General features: G+C 39.0%; 1 protein-coding gene across 16 annotated transcripts in view; it reads right to left on the reverse strand.

Moving 5' to 3' along the window:
• USP6NL (USP6 N-terminal like) overlaps positions 1–12,650 on the reverse strand; it is a 110,639-nt gene that overhangs the window by 77,929 nt on the left and 20,060 nt on the right. Inside the window, exons 1-2 of one of the 16 annotated variants that reach the window (XM_040700765.2) lie at positions 9,917–10,826; positions 9,298–9,406 (exon numbers count right to left, since the gene is read on the reverse strand). The exons of the other annotated variants lie outside the window; for them this stretch is intronic. Of the exons in view, the coding sequence (XP_040556699.1) occupies positions 9,298–9,370 (73 nt within the window). The 5' untranslated portion in view covers positions 9,371–9,406; positions 9,917–10,826. Of the gene's footprint in view, positions 1–9,297; positions 9,407–9,916; positions 10,827–12,650 lie in introns of those variants that run through there. 16 annotated transcript variants of the gene reach the window in all.

Consider the following 12,650-nt stretch of genomic DNA (forward strand, 5'->3'; position numbering starts at 1 on the left):
CCATTTTTTTTTTCAATAAAAACTTTACAATTATTTTTTTCAATAAAAACAATAAAAAGCTAAAGCTATACCTACAGTTGAGGTTTTTGACGTTAACTGAAGAAGAAAAATTTCATAGATTTGCTATGTAAATGAACAAGTCCCCAGCTTGCAGCTTACTTTTACTTTACATTTGACTATTCCAGATACACTGCAGAACTGATAGGGGGAAGAGAGAAAAAAAATGGGAAAAAAAATCGCAACAGTCAGCACTTACAGCAAGTGAACCAAAAATCCAACTCTGACTGTGGTTACCGGCAGACATCCTATGTTCAGTTTTTATCACTGCTGAAACTTGCTCCAAGATGAAGGGCAGCCAGTGCAACCAACCAAAGGCATTGCAGCTCACCCTCAAAAAAGACTGGAATCAAACTGGAGACAGAATCACAGAATCATTAAAGTTGGAAAAGACCACTGAGTCCATCTAGTCCAAGATTATAGCACTGCTTGTCAGGGAAGTAGCAGAGGAGTTTGGCATTCTCCCCTTACGCCTTTTTGGCTACACAGAAGTACTGCATTTGATAGGCATAAAAAAAAAAAGAATAACTTCACCATCCTCAAACAACTCCACGCACCTTTGGGGAGCAAAGGAAGAAGAGGTGACAGAGCCATGGATTTAAGAACCTGCCTCCCCACCCCCCCAAAAAAATCCATTACATATTGGAATAAAAGTTCACAGCATAAATCTGAAAAGCAGTTTTCTTTACTTCTATTCTTGTAAATCAGCTCATTTCAGTTAACTAACATTATTACAGAAAGGAAAATGTACCTCATTTTTTCCATAGCTCCTCTATAGCTAAATCAAATTCAAGCTATCTGAATCTATTTTGCTATGTCACAGATGTTGTATCTTGGGAATTGATCTAAGTACTTTATTAAATGATGCTAACTAACTAATAAACAAAGACCAAATAAACAGACACTAAAGTCAGTCATTAACAGCTACATGTGGCTAAGTACCACTGTGACCTTTCTTAATCACTGCATCTGGCACTACACAAATGAGACAACGTTTTAAGCATTTTTTAGATGAAGTAAAAACAACAATAAGCCCTCAAGATAAGAAATGAAAGAAAAAAAGCCACAACACTTGTGTATCTCGTGAAAGTTACTACTATTCAAAGTAGAAACAGTGAATGTCAGCTTCAGAAATAGAGCATATCTGATAAAAATCATGCTGATGAGTGTCCAGCTGCACTAGTACAACTGTACTATTACTTGTATATGCAACATTCTGAGGCAGAACACCTCATACTCACGATTGCCTGTGAAATTTCAGCAGTACTTTGCCCTTGTACGAGCCAGCATCAGTGTGAAGGAAGCTCACCCCCGCATTTATTCACACCCCTCCCGGGAGCTGGCATGCACATTTGTGAGCCTGCCTCAGCAATTAGGTTGGTAAAACAGATCAAGATTAAAACTGTCTCAACAAGAAAGAAATTTATGGTGACGTTCAGACCACTTTCCCAATTTAAATCAACATGACTCTACAAATTGGGATGAGGAGAAACAGCAGAAGTAAGGCAGGACTACATCATTAGAAAGAGCCACTGCTGCTCGTGTTAATTACCTGTAAAACCACTGCCAAAAGGTATAATTTCAACACAAAAACAGTAAAGTCAGTAGATCTTGTTGAAATACCGATCAATTTTGCCATATTGATAGAACCTTAGCCATGGTAGATAATGAATTAAAACTGTATATACATATTGATGAGGCGCACAATACAAAAAATGATCCTGACTAATGTGGGCAGAACTTCTTATTTCAGGAGAAATAAATAAATGAATTCAAAGAGTCACAGAATTATATGGGTTAGAAGAGACCTCTAGAGATGGTGGAGTCCAACCTCCCTGCTAAGGCAGACTCCCTGCAATTAACTCTCTGATACAGACTTGGCAGCTCATTCCTTTTTGTTACTGTTATTCATGATCTGGATGAAGGGACTGATTGCACCCCTCGTAAATATACAAATGTCATCAAATTGTGAGGAAGTGTTGACCTGCCTGGGGCTGGGAAGGCCCTACAGGGTGATCTGGACAGGCTGAATCAGTGGACTGAGGCCAACTATATCAGCTTTAACGGGACCAAGTGCTGGGTCCTACACTTCAGTCGCAACAACCTCATGCAATGCTACAGGTTTGGGGAAGAGTGGTTGGCAAGCTGCTTGGTAGAGAAGGATCTGAGAGCACACTAGTCAACAGCCAGCTGAACGTGAGCCAGCAGTGTGCCCAGGTAGCCAAAAAATTCAATGGCATCCTGTCTTGTATCAGACAAAGTGCAATAAGCAGGACTATGGAGGTGATTGCTGCCCTGTACTCAGCTCTGGTGAGGCTGCACTTTCAGTACTGTACTCCATTTCAGGCTCCTTGCTACAATAAACATGCTGAGGCCATAGAGAACATTCAGAGAAGGGCAGCGAAGGGTCTGGAGCACAAGTCTTATGAGGAGTGGCTGAGAGAACTGTGATTGTTCAGTCTGGAGGAGAGGAGGCTCAGGGGAGACCTTATTGCTCTGTACTGCTGTCTGAAAGGAGGCTGTGGTGAGGGGGGGGTGGGTTGGCCTCTGGTCCCAGGTAACTGATAGGAAGAGAGGGAACGGCCTTAAGTTATGCCAGGGGATGTTCAGGTTGGATGTCAGGAAAAATTTCTTCTCAGAAAGAGTGGTGAGGCATTGACACAGGCTGCCCAGGGAGGTGAGGGAGTCACCATCTTTTGAAGTAGTCAATAGAGCACACGTGGCACTGAGGGACGTGTGCTAGTTGGCATAGCATTGATGGCTGAATTAGATGTTCTTAGAGGTTTTTTTCTAATCTTAATGATTCCAGACTTACATGGGAAGTGGGAGGGGGATGGGAAATCATTATTCCTTCTCTCCATTCCAGCTCTAACAAACAAAACGATTTCAAACAATAGCATACAAGCCATACAGGTGTAGCACGCCTTTACTTCTATTCCGTATTTCTTATCTGGACTATAACAGTATTTCTTCAACAGTAAAATACATGGATACACAATTTCAGTTCACATGAACTGTAATACCACTAACTGGAAGGAGGAAATGCTGGAGTCAACAGACTGCCTTTCAGCAAGAGGTCACACTAAAAGTGTAGTTGAGATCAAGACAAATGATTTTCACATCAACTTTTTCAGGTACACAATACAAATTAAGGCTCATTTAAGTACAGTACTTCCTAGGAACAGTCAGAGGAGGCTGAGCTTTTTCTTTGGGTTCTTTCAAACCTAAATGCCACAAAGTAATATTCTGTCACTCAGAAGACCACAGGATATGAGAGGCAATCATTTTTCAAACAAAAGACTGAGGACAACTGTATGCATAATGAAGTCACAAGAAGTAGAAAAATTCTTGAAACCAATCCAGGAGGTAAAAAAAAAAAAATCTGAACTCCATTTCATTTACTTATTTTAAAGCACCATTTATCCCACTCTACTACATCCCTTTTCTACGCTCAGTTCCAATGGAAGATAACACGATTCGTCTGTGAGAAATGGTGCAAGATTAGGAATACTGGAAATTTTATTTATTTATTTTTAATACTACCAGGGAAAAACAGAAGGTAATTTTTGAAAGTGTTACTGATTTGTTCAATATTGTGGTTCTGGCTAAGGAGTAAGCAGGAGAAGGAAATAAATCAAAACCTTTATGGTTCAGGATTTGAATGCACACTTAATGCAGTGTTGTCTGCAAATGAAGCATTGCCTCCCCTGATCACAGAAGGGCTTTGCAAAGAAATCTTAACAAATGGAAGGGCTGGGCAATCACCAACCTGGTCAACCAATGAAGTTTAACAAGGGCCAAGAACTGTATTCAGCACCTGGGACAGGAGACCCAGATATATTCACAGACCAACAGACCAAAGAATGGAGAGCAGTCCCACAAGAATGGATCCCAGCATTCTGGCTGATGGCAAATTGAATCTGAGTCAGTAGCATGCCTCGGAGCCAAAAGAGCCAACCATACCCTGGGGTGCACCAGGCCCAGCACTGTCACCAGGCAATGGGAAGGACTGTCCCACCCTGAGCTATGTGGCCTCACCTTCAGCACTGGGTGCAGTTTGTGTGCCAGAAAAGATGGACATAAAGCTATTAGAGAGCATCCATCCAAAGGAGGGAAATGAAGATGGGGAAGGTTCTGGAGGGCCAGGTGTGTGAGGAGCAGCTGACAGCCCTGGGTTTGCTCAGCCCAGAGCAGAGGAGCTAAGGGGAGGCCTCATGGCAGCTGCAGCTCCTCACAGGAAGCAGAGGGGCAGCGCTGAGCTCGGGCCTTTATGGACAGCGACAGGGCCCGAGGGAACGGCATGGAGCTGTGTCAGGGGAGGGGCAGGGGGTGTTAGGGAAAGGGTGTGCACCAGAGGGCGGTGGGCATGGAACGGATTGCCCGAGTTCAAGGAGCGTTAGGACAACACTCTCAAACGCTGGGTTTGGATTTGGGGTGAAGCTGCACGGGGCCAAGAGCTGGCCTTGATCTTGATGGGTCCCTTCCAGCTCAGGATATTCTGTAGTTCTGTAATTATCAGTCTGACTGGAGGAGGAATCACAGAAGATCTACACTGAGAAATGATAAAACCAAAAACACTAGAAGAAAAAAAGAAAAGCCACAGGCCAAAGCTTAGCACAAATTGAGATGCTTGGCAACCACGGTCAAGTATTTGTCTCAAAAATTTCTCCAGAATTTAAGCTTTATACTGTATGCTTCATTCAATCCACTTGTGCATTTCTGTGACAACTTTCTTGCAAGCAGGCTCTTTCCACTAACACATAGCTCTGCTCTTAGGAGATTCCAGTGGAAACAAATAAATAGATAAATCAAAAATTCCAAAGATTTTGCTTTTCATGTTAAATAGACATCTCCACAGAATTAATTTCCATTGTATTTGTATGAAAAGAAGGGAAATTCTAACAGAGTGAAACAAATTCCTATCCGCAGATAAAGAGAAGAAAGGATTTAAAAAGGCATTACTGCACTCACAAAACAAATCACTTGATAAAAAAAATACTGTCTAAGAAATAGAAGAGAAAGAAAAAGTATATAATGCTTCCTAAAGAAAAACAGGAAGGAAGAAGGAAAGAAAATTCAGTTAACCCTGAAACCTCCCATAAGAGGCAAAAATCTCAGCACGTTGTGCACCAAAAGACAGTACAATTAGGAAAAGGAAAACAAACAAGAAAACACCATAGGTAGTTGCTGCAGGACTTTTATTTTCTTCATCTTACAACTAATCAACTAATCACTCTGCAAAAGAAATTAACCAAAAGAAAGACTGCAGTTTTCTTGCCAAGTCTAGGTCTGGAATACAAGGTTCTACCAGAGTACCATCTGGCAAGTGAATTCAGGCAGAACCTTCCAAAGCGTGAACTATTATTACTGGCACATTTATACACAATTAGCCTCGTCTGGCCCAACATTTACATACCTTGTGTGCCCACATTTCCAGAATGAAAATTATCTTTGAATCTGAAGGTATTTGTAAGCTTTGTCTAAAGCCTAAAAAGACTGAGATAAGATGTGCACCTCAAAGAAACACAAGGGATTCACAAAGAACATCATTCTGTTTGGCTTACAGCCCAGTTCACTGCAGTGACCAAATACTACACAGAAAGCTTAGGTTTGAGGGTGTGTGTTTCTCTTACTCTAAAGACTGCATGTCTTTGCAATACTGTGATTTTGATTTAGTTATCTGCTAAACATATTTCAGTGCAGTACCTTCATTATATTCTAACTAAAGGTCATCTGTGAAAAGAACAAGGGGAGAAGAGCTAAAACAAGAATACGTCTTCATTATTTTAAACAACTTTGATTTCAAATAGGATTCCAACGGTGAAAAAAGTCAACAGATTTATACTTCACATTGATTTCACCAGGAGAAATAACATTCAAACCATTTTTTCCCCTCAATTCAAACAAGTCTCAAATCCTGTGAAATACATGGCCTTGAATTAGAATGCTTATCAAGAGAATCTCATATGGACATAATTTGGGATCCAAAGCCATGCTTTCAAGGTTACAATTTGCTTAAGAAAGCCAAGCCTCATGAAATAAAACAGTGACAAGTCCTTTAATATTTCTCTGTTTTCTTTACAACTTTGTGTTTACTTTCAGTCTTACAAAAAGTGGTAAAGTGATCTCAGGTGTCACCTTTTCTTCAATAAATGAAGTAGCGACATTTTTTCCTTTAAACCAACCTGCTGTCATCTTAAAACTAAAAGAAACAAAATTACACACACTGCTTTCACTGCGATTGGAAGATTATGGAACATCATTGTAGAGGATTTGGGTTTTTGGAAACTCTTGGTATTCAAGTTTTTAGCAGTGCATTAAGAGAGCATGAAAACGTACCTTAGACATTACGTACCAGAAGTTACTGTTTTGCTTATTGCATGTCTTGCTAACAAGAACTTCACAGGGCTACTGAGGAATTTTCTGATGTGAGCCTTTGCAGCAGCCAAACACTACATACAAAACCATAACCTAAGGACTTGCAGCTGGGAGACAAGAATAGCACTCTATTCACAAGGAGTTAGTCTTGTATTCGTAAACTATTTATCACATTCTTCTGATATAGAAAATGAAATCTAATTTAGCTAGTGGCATGGGTCACAGCTACAATGAAAACCAACTCTGGCTGTAGCAAACAATTAGACTCAGCAACTTTGGCAAGCTGTTCAACTACCCTATTAAATCCATATCTAAACCCATGAAATGCTAAGAATGGGCTCCTTTTAAATAACGTTCTGCAAGACTTTCTTCTGCAGGGATTGAATTTTCCTCTCCACAGTAGCTACACTTACTTGTCTTATAATAAGCTTCTGTTGTTGAACCACAGATGCAAAATGACATTTTCTTGGCTAATAACTGTGTTTCTGGGTCTCAGCTGAAAATAAGCTTTGGGTAAACGGGAAGCTAGGGCAATCCTTTCCCCCACAGCCCTGCATACTATTTATAAAAATCATTATAAAGTTAGAACATTCAACTTCAAAGAGGGAAATTTTTGAACCAGGTACAACACAAGAAATAGACAATTAAAACATTAACCTACTGTGCAACTTGTCTCCTGAGTGCTAGTTAAGACCCTAGTGAGAAATACAGTCCCCCTCCACTCCACATGTGCACTGGCCCTGCAAGTATTCACGCAGGTATTTCTTAGGTTCCCAGTTCTCATGATAAAGTACAGATTTTAAAGAAAATTTAGACCTTAGAATTTTATACTTTGCTTAAAAACACGTTCTAATGAAAAACACTTTTTTTTTAAACAGGAAAAAGAGGGTGCACCCAAGAAATGAGATTAAAAACCTCTAAACTTACCAACACTAACTCGAAAGCACATTTGCAAACACTTCACATATCATCCTTCATGTCTCTAAGAATTCACCTCACATTCACACTGGGCTTCCTAGCAACTCTTCCTTTACAAATACATTTTTCCATTTACTGAAAACAATAATGAGAATGAGTCATTTCAGTAGAATACAGTCCTTCCCATACACCAGATGCCTAATATTGCATGCTGGGAGAAAGAAACCCTACTGCCTACTCAGATTGCTGTATTTATTACAGAAGTCTGTCAGCACTTTGCATCTTTTATTAATGTTTTCTTCCATATGTTTGAGATTTTTTTAATGTTAGGAACTTAATATTGTCTGTAAAATTTTACGACCAAATTTTCTAAGAGCTAACATCTAATTAGCTCAGTTACTAGCAGCCTGAGAATACTGCCCAAACAATGACCAAAAAGGGTCTGAAATAAAGAGGGGAAATAAAAAAAATCACGCAGCTTTACAGTTCATTTCTGAGTATTTTGTTACATTTTTCAAGGCTTTCACCTCCAATTTAGATGCATCAGTTTGAATAAACTGAATTTTATATTTTTGCTGTTATCTTTTTAAACCAGCTCTCACACACCAAGCTTGAAAACCAAGCTTGACTAGCTAGCTATACTCAGTACAGGCAGCAACCACTGACTGTCCCCTTCATTCTTCTCTGTGACAAGTGGAGCATAAGTAAATAAATCAAAAAAAGAAGATGTACAGAGAACTGATAGCAAGCAATTCACTGTGACAAAATTATACAACTGTTGGATGGGATGTTCAACCAATCATCAGAGAATTTAAGGAAGCAATTTGGAAGTTTGACTTTATGAAATGCATGTCTTTTTTTCTGACCGGAGATAACACTGTGGGCTCCAGCTCTGCCTTTAATCATTTTGTTTTCTCAGAAGTTTTTCATTAACTAATTCCTTAGAATTACAGCAGCCTGATATTTTTAGACCAGCAATGTAAATTACAGATACTTGCCTTTAGCCACAGATTACATGTAACAGCAGAGCAGAACAAGGGCACAGCGGCAGGCACACACAGATGCTATAGCCTCTACATTATTCATGACCTATTCACTACAAAATGAAGTGGACACTGAAAATTAATTCCAGGAAGAAAGGAATGCAGTTTCAGATAGCTTTATGAATTAGTTTAGTCCTCTACAAACTGTATATCGAGCAACTGCAAATAATTAAGATGTAAAAGTAAAAATGAACAGTAGAAGAAAAAAGTGTTTAATGAGTTCCTAATTAGATAAGCATGCAGGACACCACAAAAGATGGAACTAGTTTATGGGAGAAAAAACAACAAACATTCAACATGCTGAAGAGAACAAAAAAGCATTTAACATCAATGAATTTCCAACAATAAGTTACTATTTAAAGTAATGCTTTGTACACTCACAAGAGACATTTTGGATTTTGAAGTTAGTTGTAATCTCGAAATAATCTAATTGTAAAACCTAAACAGCAGAGCAGCTGTGGACTTTCAGTCCATCTCATTTCCATAAGCACTAAAGTCTATTTTTGTTTTTATTCTCATTTAGAATACTTAAGATTCTAAGTGCTATTCTGATGGTAGATTATGTAGAACACAGTTGCTATTTTCACAGCCTGAGCCATCCAGACATGAAAAATAATTTTAGGACAGAAAAATAAGGAAAAGATCTTCAGAACAATAGCAGCAGTTACAAATGCTGACAAAAACTCCATCTTCAGCATAATAAACGTCATCGGGATTCTCTTTGGGAAAGCTGCAGTTGCAAAACGATAATAATTAGGCTTAATAATTCAAAGCCAAGTTACAGCAGCTCTGCATGCCACAGAAAATTGTAAATATGCGTATAAGTACAACCAGACTCCAAAAGATTTCTTATCTATAGCAAATACTCAGAACATCGAATATATCCCAGTGCTGCTCTTACCTTTCTTAGCAGCATCTGCTCTCCGTCTTGCAGGCGACACCAGATCTTTTACAATCTGAAGCACTTGAATCATTGCTCCTTAGCAAAATCAAAGAGACCAGATACCCCCCTACAATTCCAACAGGTTTCATTACTACATGTCATTAGGCAGCTGCCTTCAGCATGCTAAGGCAAAACGGATGCAGGGACAACTCCTCTACCTTCAGAGAAAGATTTCTGCCTGACGACTCTACAGGCTGGGGTGATGGATTTAAAGTGACTTCAGCACAAGGAGACAAAAATCTGCACGCAGTCCTAAATGCATTTCTGCAGAATATCTTAAGAAATTATTTGTAGAATAGAATGCATACTGATTTCTCTAAATAAAGTTTAAAGGGAACATTCACACTGAAAGTAACTGAAGAAAACACCTCTTGAAATAAATTCTAATAGAAGCAACACACCCCCCCAAGCTTAGTATTTAAGAACAGTGTCTGCATCCTCTTATAAAGTCTGTATCAATTCATGAAATTTCCTATAATGTTTTGAGAGAGCTCCTGGTGCACTGTAGAGCCAGCATCAGATCTACTAACAGAACTCAAATCTACCCTGCTAAACACATTCAGGCACAAGCAAGCACCTGCTAAAGCAAGTCTTTCTGTTCCTTCTTCTCCCCCCTTGAACACGCACCTCTGACACCCCCGTACGTGACTGGAATCCTCGCACATCACAAAGCTTGCTGGAAATCCAGGGGGCATTTTGGGCGTCCTTCTCTCTCCCTCTCTCACCACCAGAGGCCCAGAGAACAGTTTCAGCTGAGGTACTATCATTACTTCTGGCAGGTAATTTTAAACAGACAAATTGCAGAATGTGCCCCATAACATTTTTAAGGCCATTTGAAAAATGTACAAAGGCACATCAGAAAGCCCTTCTGTCAAAGGCTCTACAGAGCTAAGGAAAAAAAGTCATCAGAAATTGTGTTTTATGCTGTTGCATTAAATAACTGTCAGCCTCTGTGAGTGCTTTTGGAAAGTGAATTCCTACACAGCATTGTAAGGCCTCGTCTATACAAAGCAAGCAATTTAGGAAGCCAACTACATTTTCCAAAAAAACATTAAATTAGAACAAACACAGGCCCAACGAAGGCTCAAGATGTATTCTCTGGCCTTTAGACCTTCTGTTCCCATAGTTAAAGTGTTAGATGTGGGAGAGGTCATTTCTTTCCATTCCAGCTGCTGATCACAAACATCTTAGATCTTACAGTTGCTGGCATATTTATCCACATGCACGTTGGTCTGCTGAAACACATACAGGGTAGGCACAAACTGTTTCTATTATGTTAGGCTCATTTACATGCTGCCCATTAACTCACCCCTGCCAGAAGTAATAACATTCTGGAATACTATTGTATTTGGCTTGGCAAAACAAAGACAACTAAAACCATCATCTCTGACAAGCCATCCAATTTCTCGTCCCACCCTACAAGTATGTCCACTCAATTGGAAGCTTGGAGACAATTACTGAGCAACTGTCAATTATCTCTACCCCCCAAAAAAAAAGGATTCTTTAAGTCATCTGGAATGGAACATTAACTCTTTACATAAAGAATAATTTCCAAAGAAATCATAATATAATTCATCATAACATAAAGCTGTACATCAACTTAAATCCCAGGTTTCTGACAAATAACTTCATGGTCATTTTTTTCCTTCCACTTATACACATAAAGAGTCTAGGAAACAGCTACAATTTCAAAACATTAAAACAAAATTTAGTGTAGAATTGTCTGATTAAGTTGACCTGCAGGTTCTTCATATATACCTTCGACATACCTGCTGTATGAGCTTTCCCATCATTATCTTTCCACGATGTATTCTTTAATTTAGTTCTCAAACAACTTGTCTTTCAGTTAAAGATATAAACTCAAAGGAACACCATTGCTTACAGCTAAATTACACTGCAAATTTACTCTGAAAAGCTGCCTAAGCTTACAGTTCACCTAAGCATACTATTACCTTTAAAGCATTAAAAAACTTCTCCTGGTCTTTGATATAAATGTATCGAAGACAGAAAAGAAAAAAAAAAAATGAGGTACATTCAAATCTTCAGTAATAACTGAAATGCTTAACCAACTAAAGCATGAGTATACCTTACAGGTCCTGAAGGCGATAAATAACTGAGGCAGATCATCTCATTTCTACAGCAAGGTTCTCAAGAGTTGATGTAATGAGAGGATGGTGGACTGACAAAGAGTAACAGAAGGGAAGAGGGAGAAGGGCAAGAGAAAAGCAAACATACAAAGCATGTTTCCTACCTGCATTTGTGTCACTGCTGTTTTCGTAATTCAAGAAATGAGCCATACTGATAGTAAAAAAGAGAAATGCTACACTTCCATAGCTCTGAGTTAATACGCAGAAAAGGGTTACAGCTATTCCCTACTGGGAATAGAGAAGTTGCTCCCTTTTCTTCAAAGCTATCCCTTCACATGGACAATTAACTGGAAAAGGTTTCTTACGCAATTTCCAAGCCAAATAAAAAAACAAAATACAAAAACCTACCTACTAAAGTCTGTAGAACTGCCCTTAGAAACACTTTTATCCTATAGCCACCAATGTCTCCCTTTCCCCGAAGGGAGCTGTGCAAGAATTCCAGGACTAGAAGTCATTCTCACACATACCTGTCCTTCCTCAGTATAAAAAAAACTGCAAAGATGGCACATGCAGTAGTTTTCCTCTCATTTCTGTTAGAAAAATGCCATCTATAACAAAAAAAGCAAGCTTTAAAATGAACTTGGGAAACCATAAACAGGATTACTATGCATCTTGTTTACAAGAGAACATTGATAAACAAGATAAAATTGTTACACTAGAATTATGACACTTGGATTAAAGCAGATTCTCTGAGTCATGTTGCAATGCTCAGTGCATACCACGTGGATTGCCACTAATCACTTGCATTTCCAGCAGCCAGTCAGCTGAGCAATGGGCTCTTCTTAATGTTCTTGCATTCTGTGTTTCTCCCAATAATTTAGGACATATAACAATCATACCCATTACAATTCATTTCATCAGGGTGATAATGAGAAGGAGCAGTTAACCAGGATTAGATTTTATGGATCAATGTGCGCAGCCCTTGACCTCTCTCAACCGTAATAAAGAGTACGACTTGCATCCTGATTAGTTGGCTGCCATCACTCAAAATAAAAATGTGTCTATTAACGTAATTATAATTAGCTGGTCTTTGAAAGCAGTTCATTTTAATAAAGCATGCTGTCAGGAGGTAACACATATATAGCACAAAGGATGCTACAAAAATACAGCTCAGGGGATACATGTCAAACAACAGTTTGCAAAAGAAAAACAAAAAAACTAAGC

This window comes from Gallus gallus, chromosome 1 (genome assembly GCF_016699485.2).
Source record: "Gallus gallus isolate bGalGal1 chromosome 1, bGalGal1.mat.broiler.GRCg7b, whole genome shotgun sequence".
In the NCBI taxonomy this organism is placed as follows: Eukaryota; Metazoa; Chordata; class Aves; order Galliformes; family Phasianidae; genus Gallus; species Gallus gallus.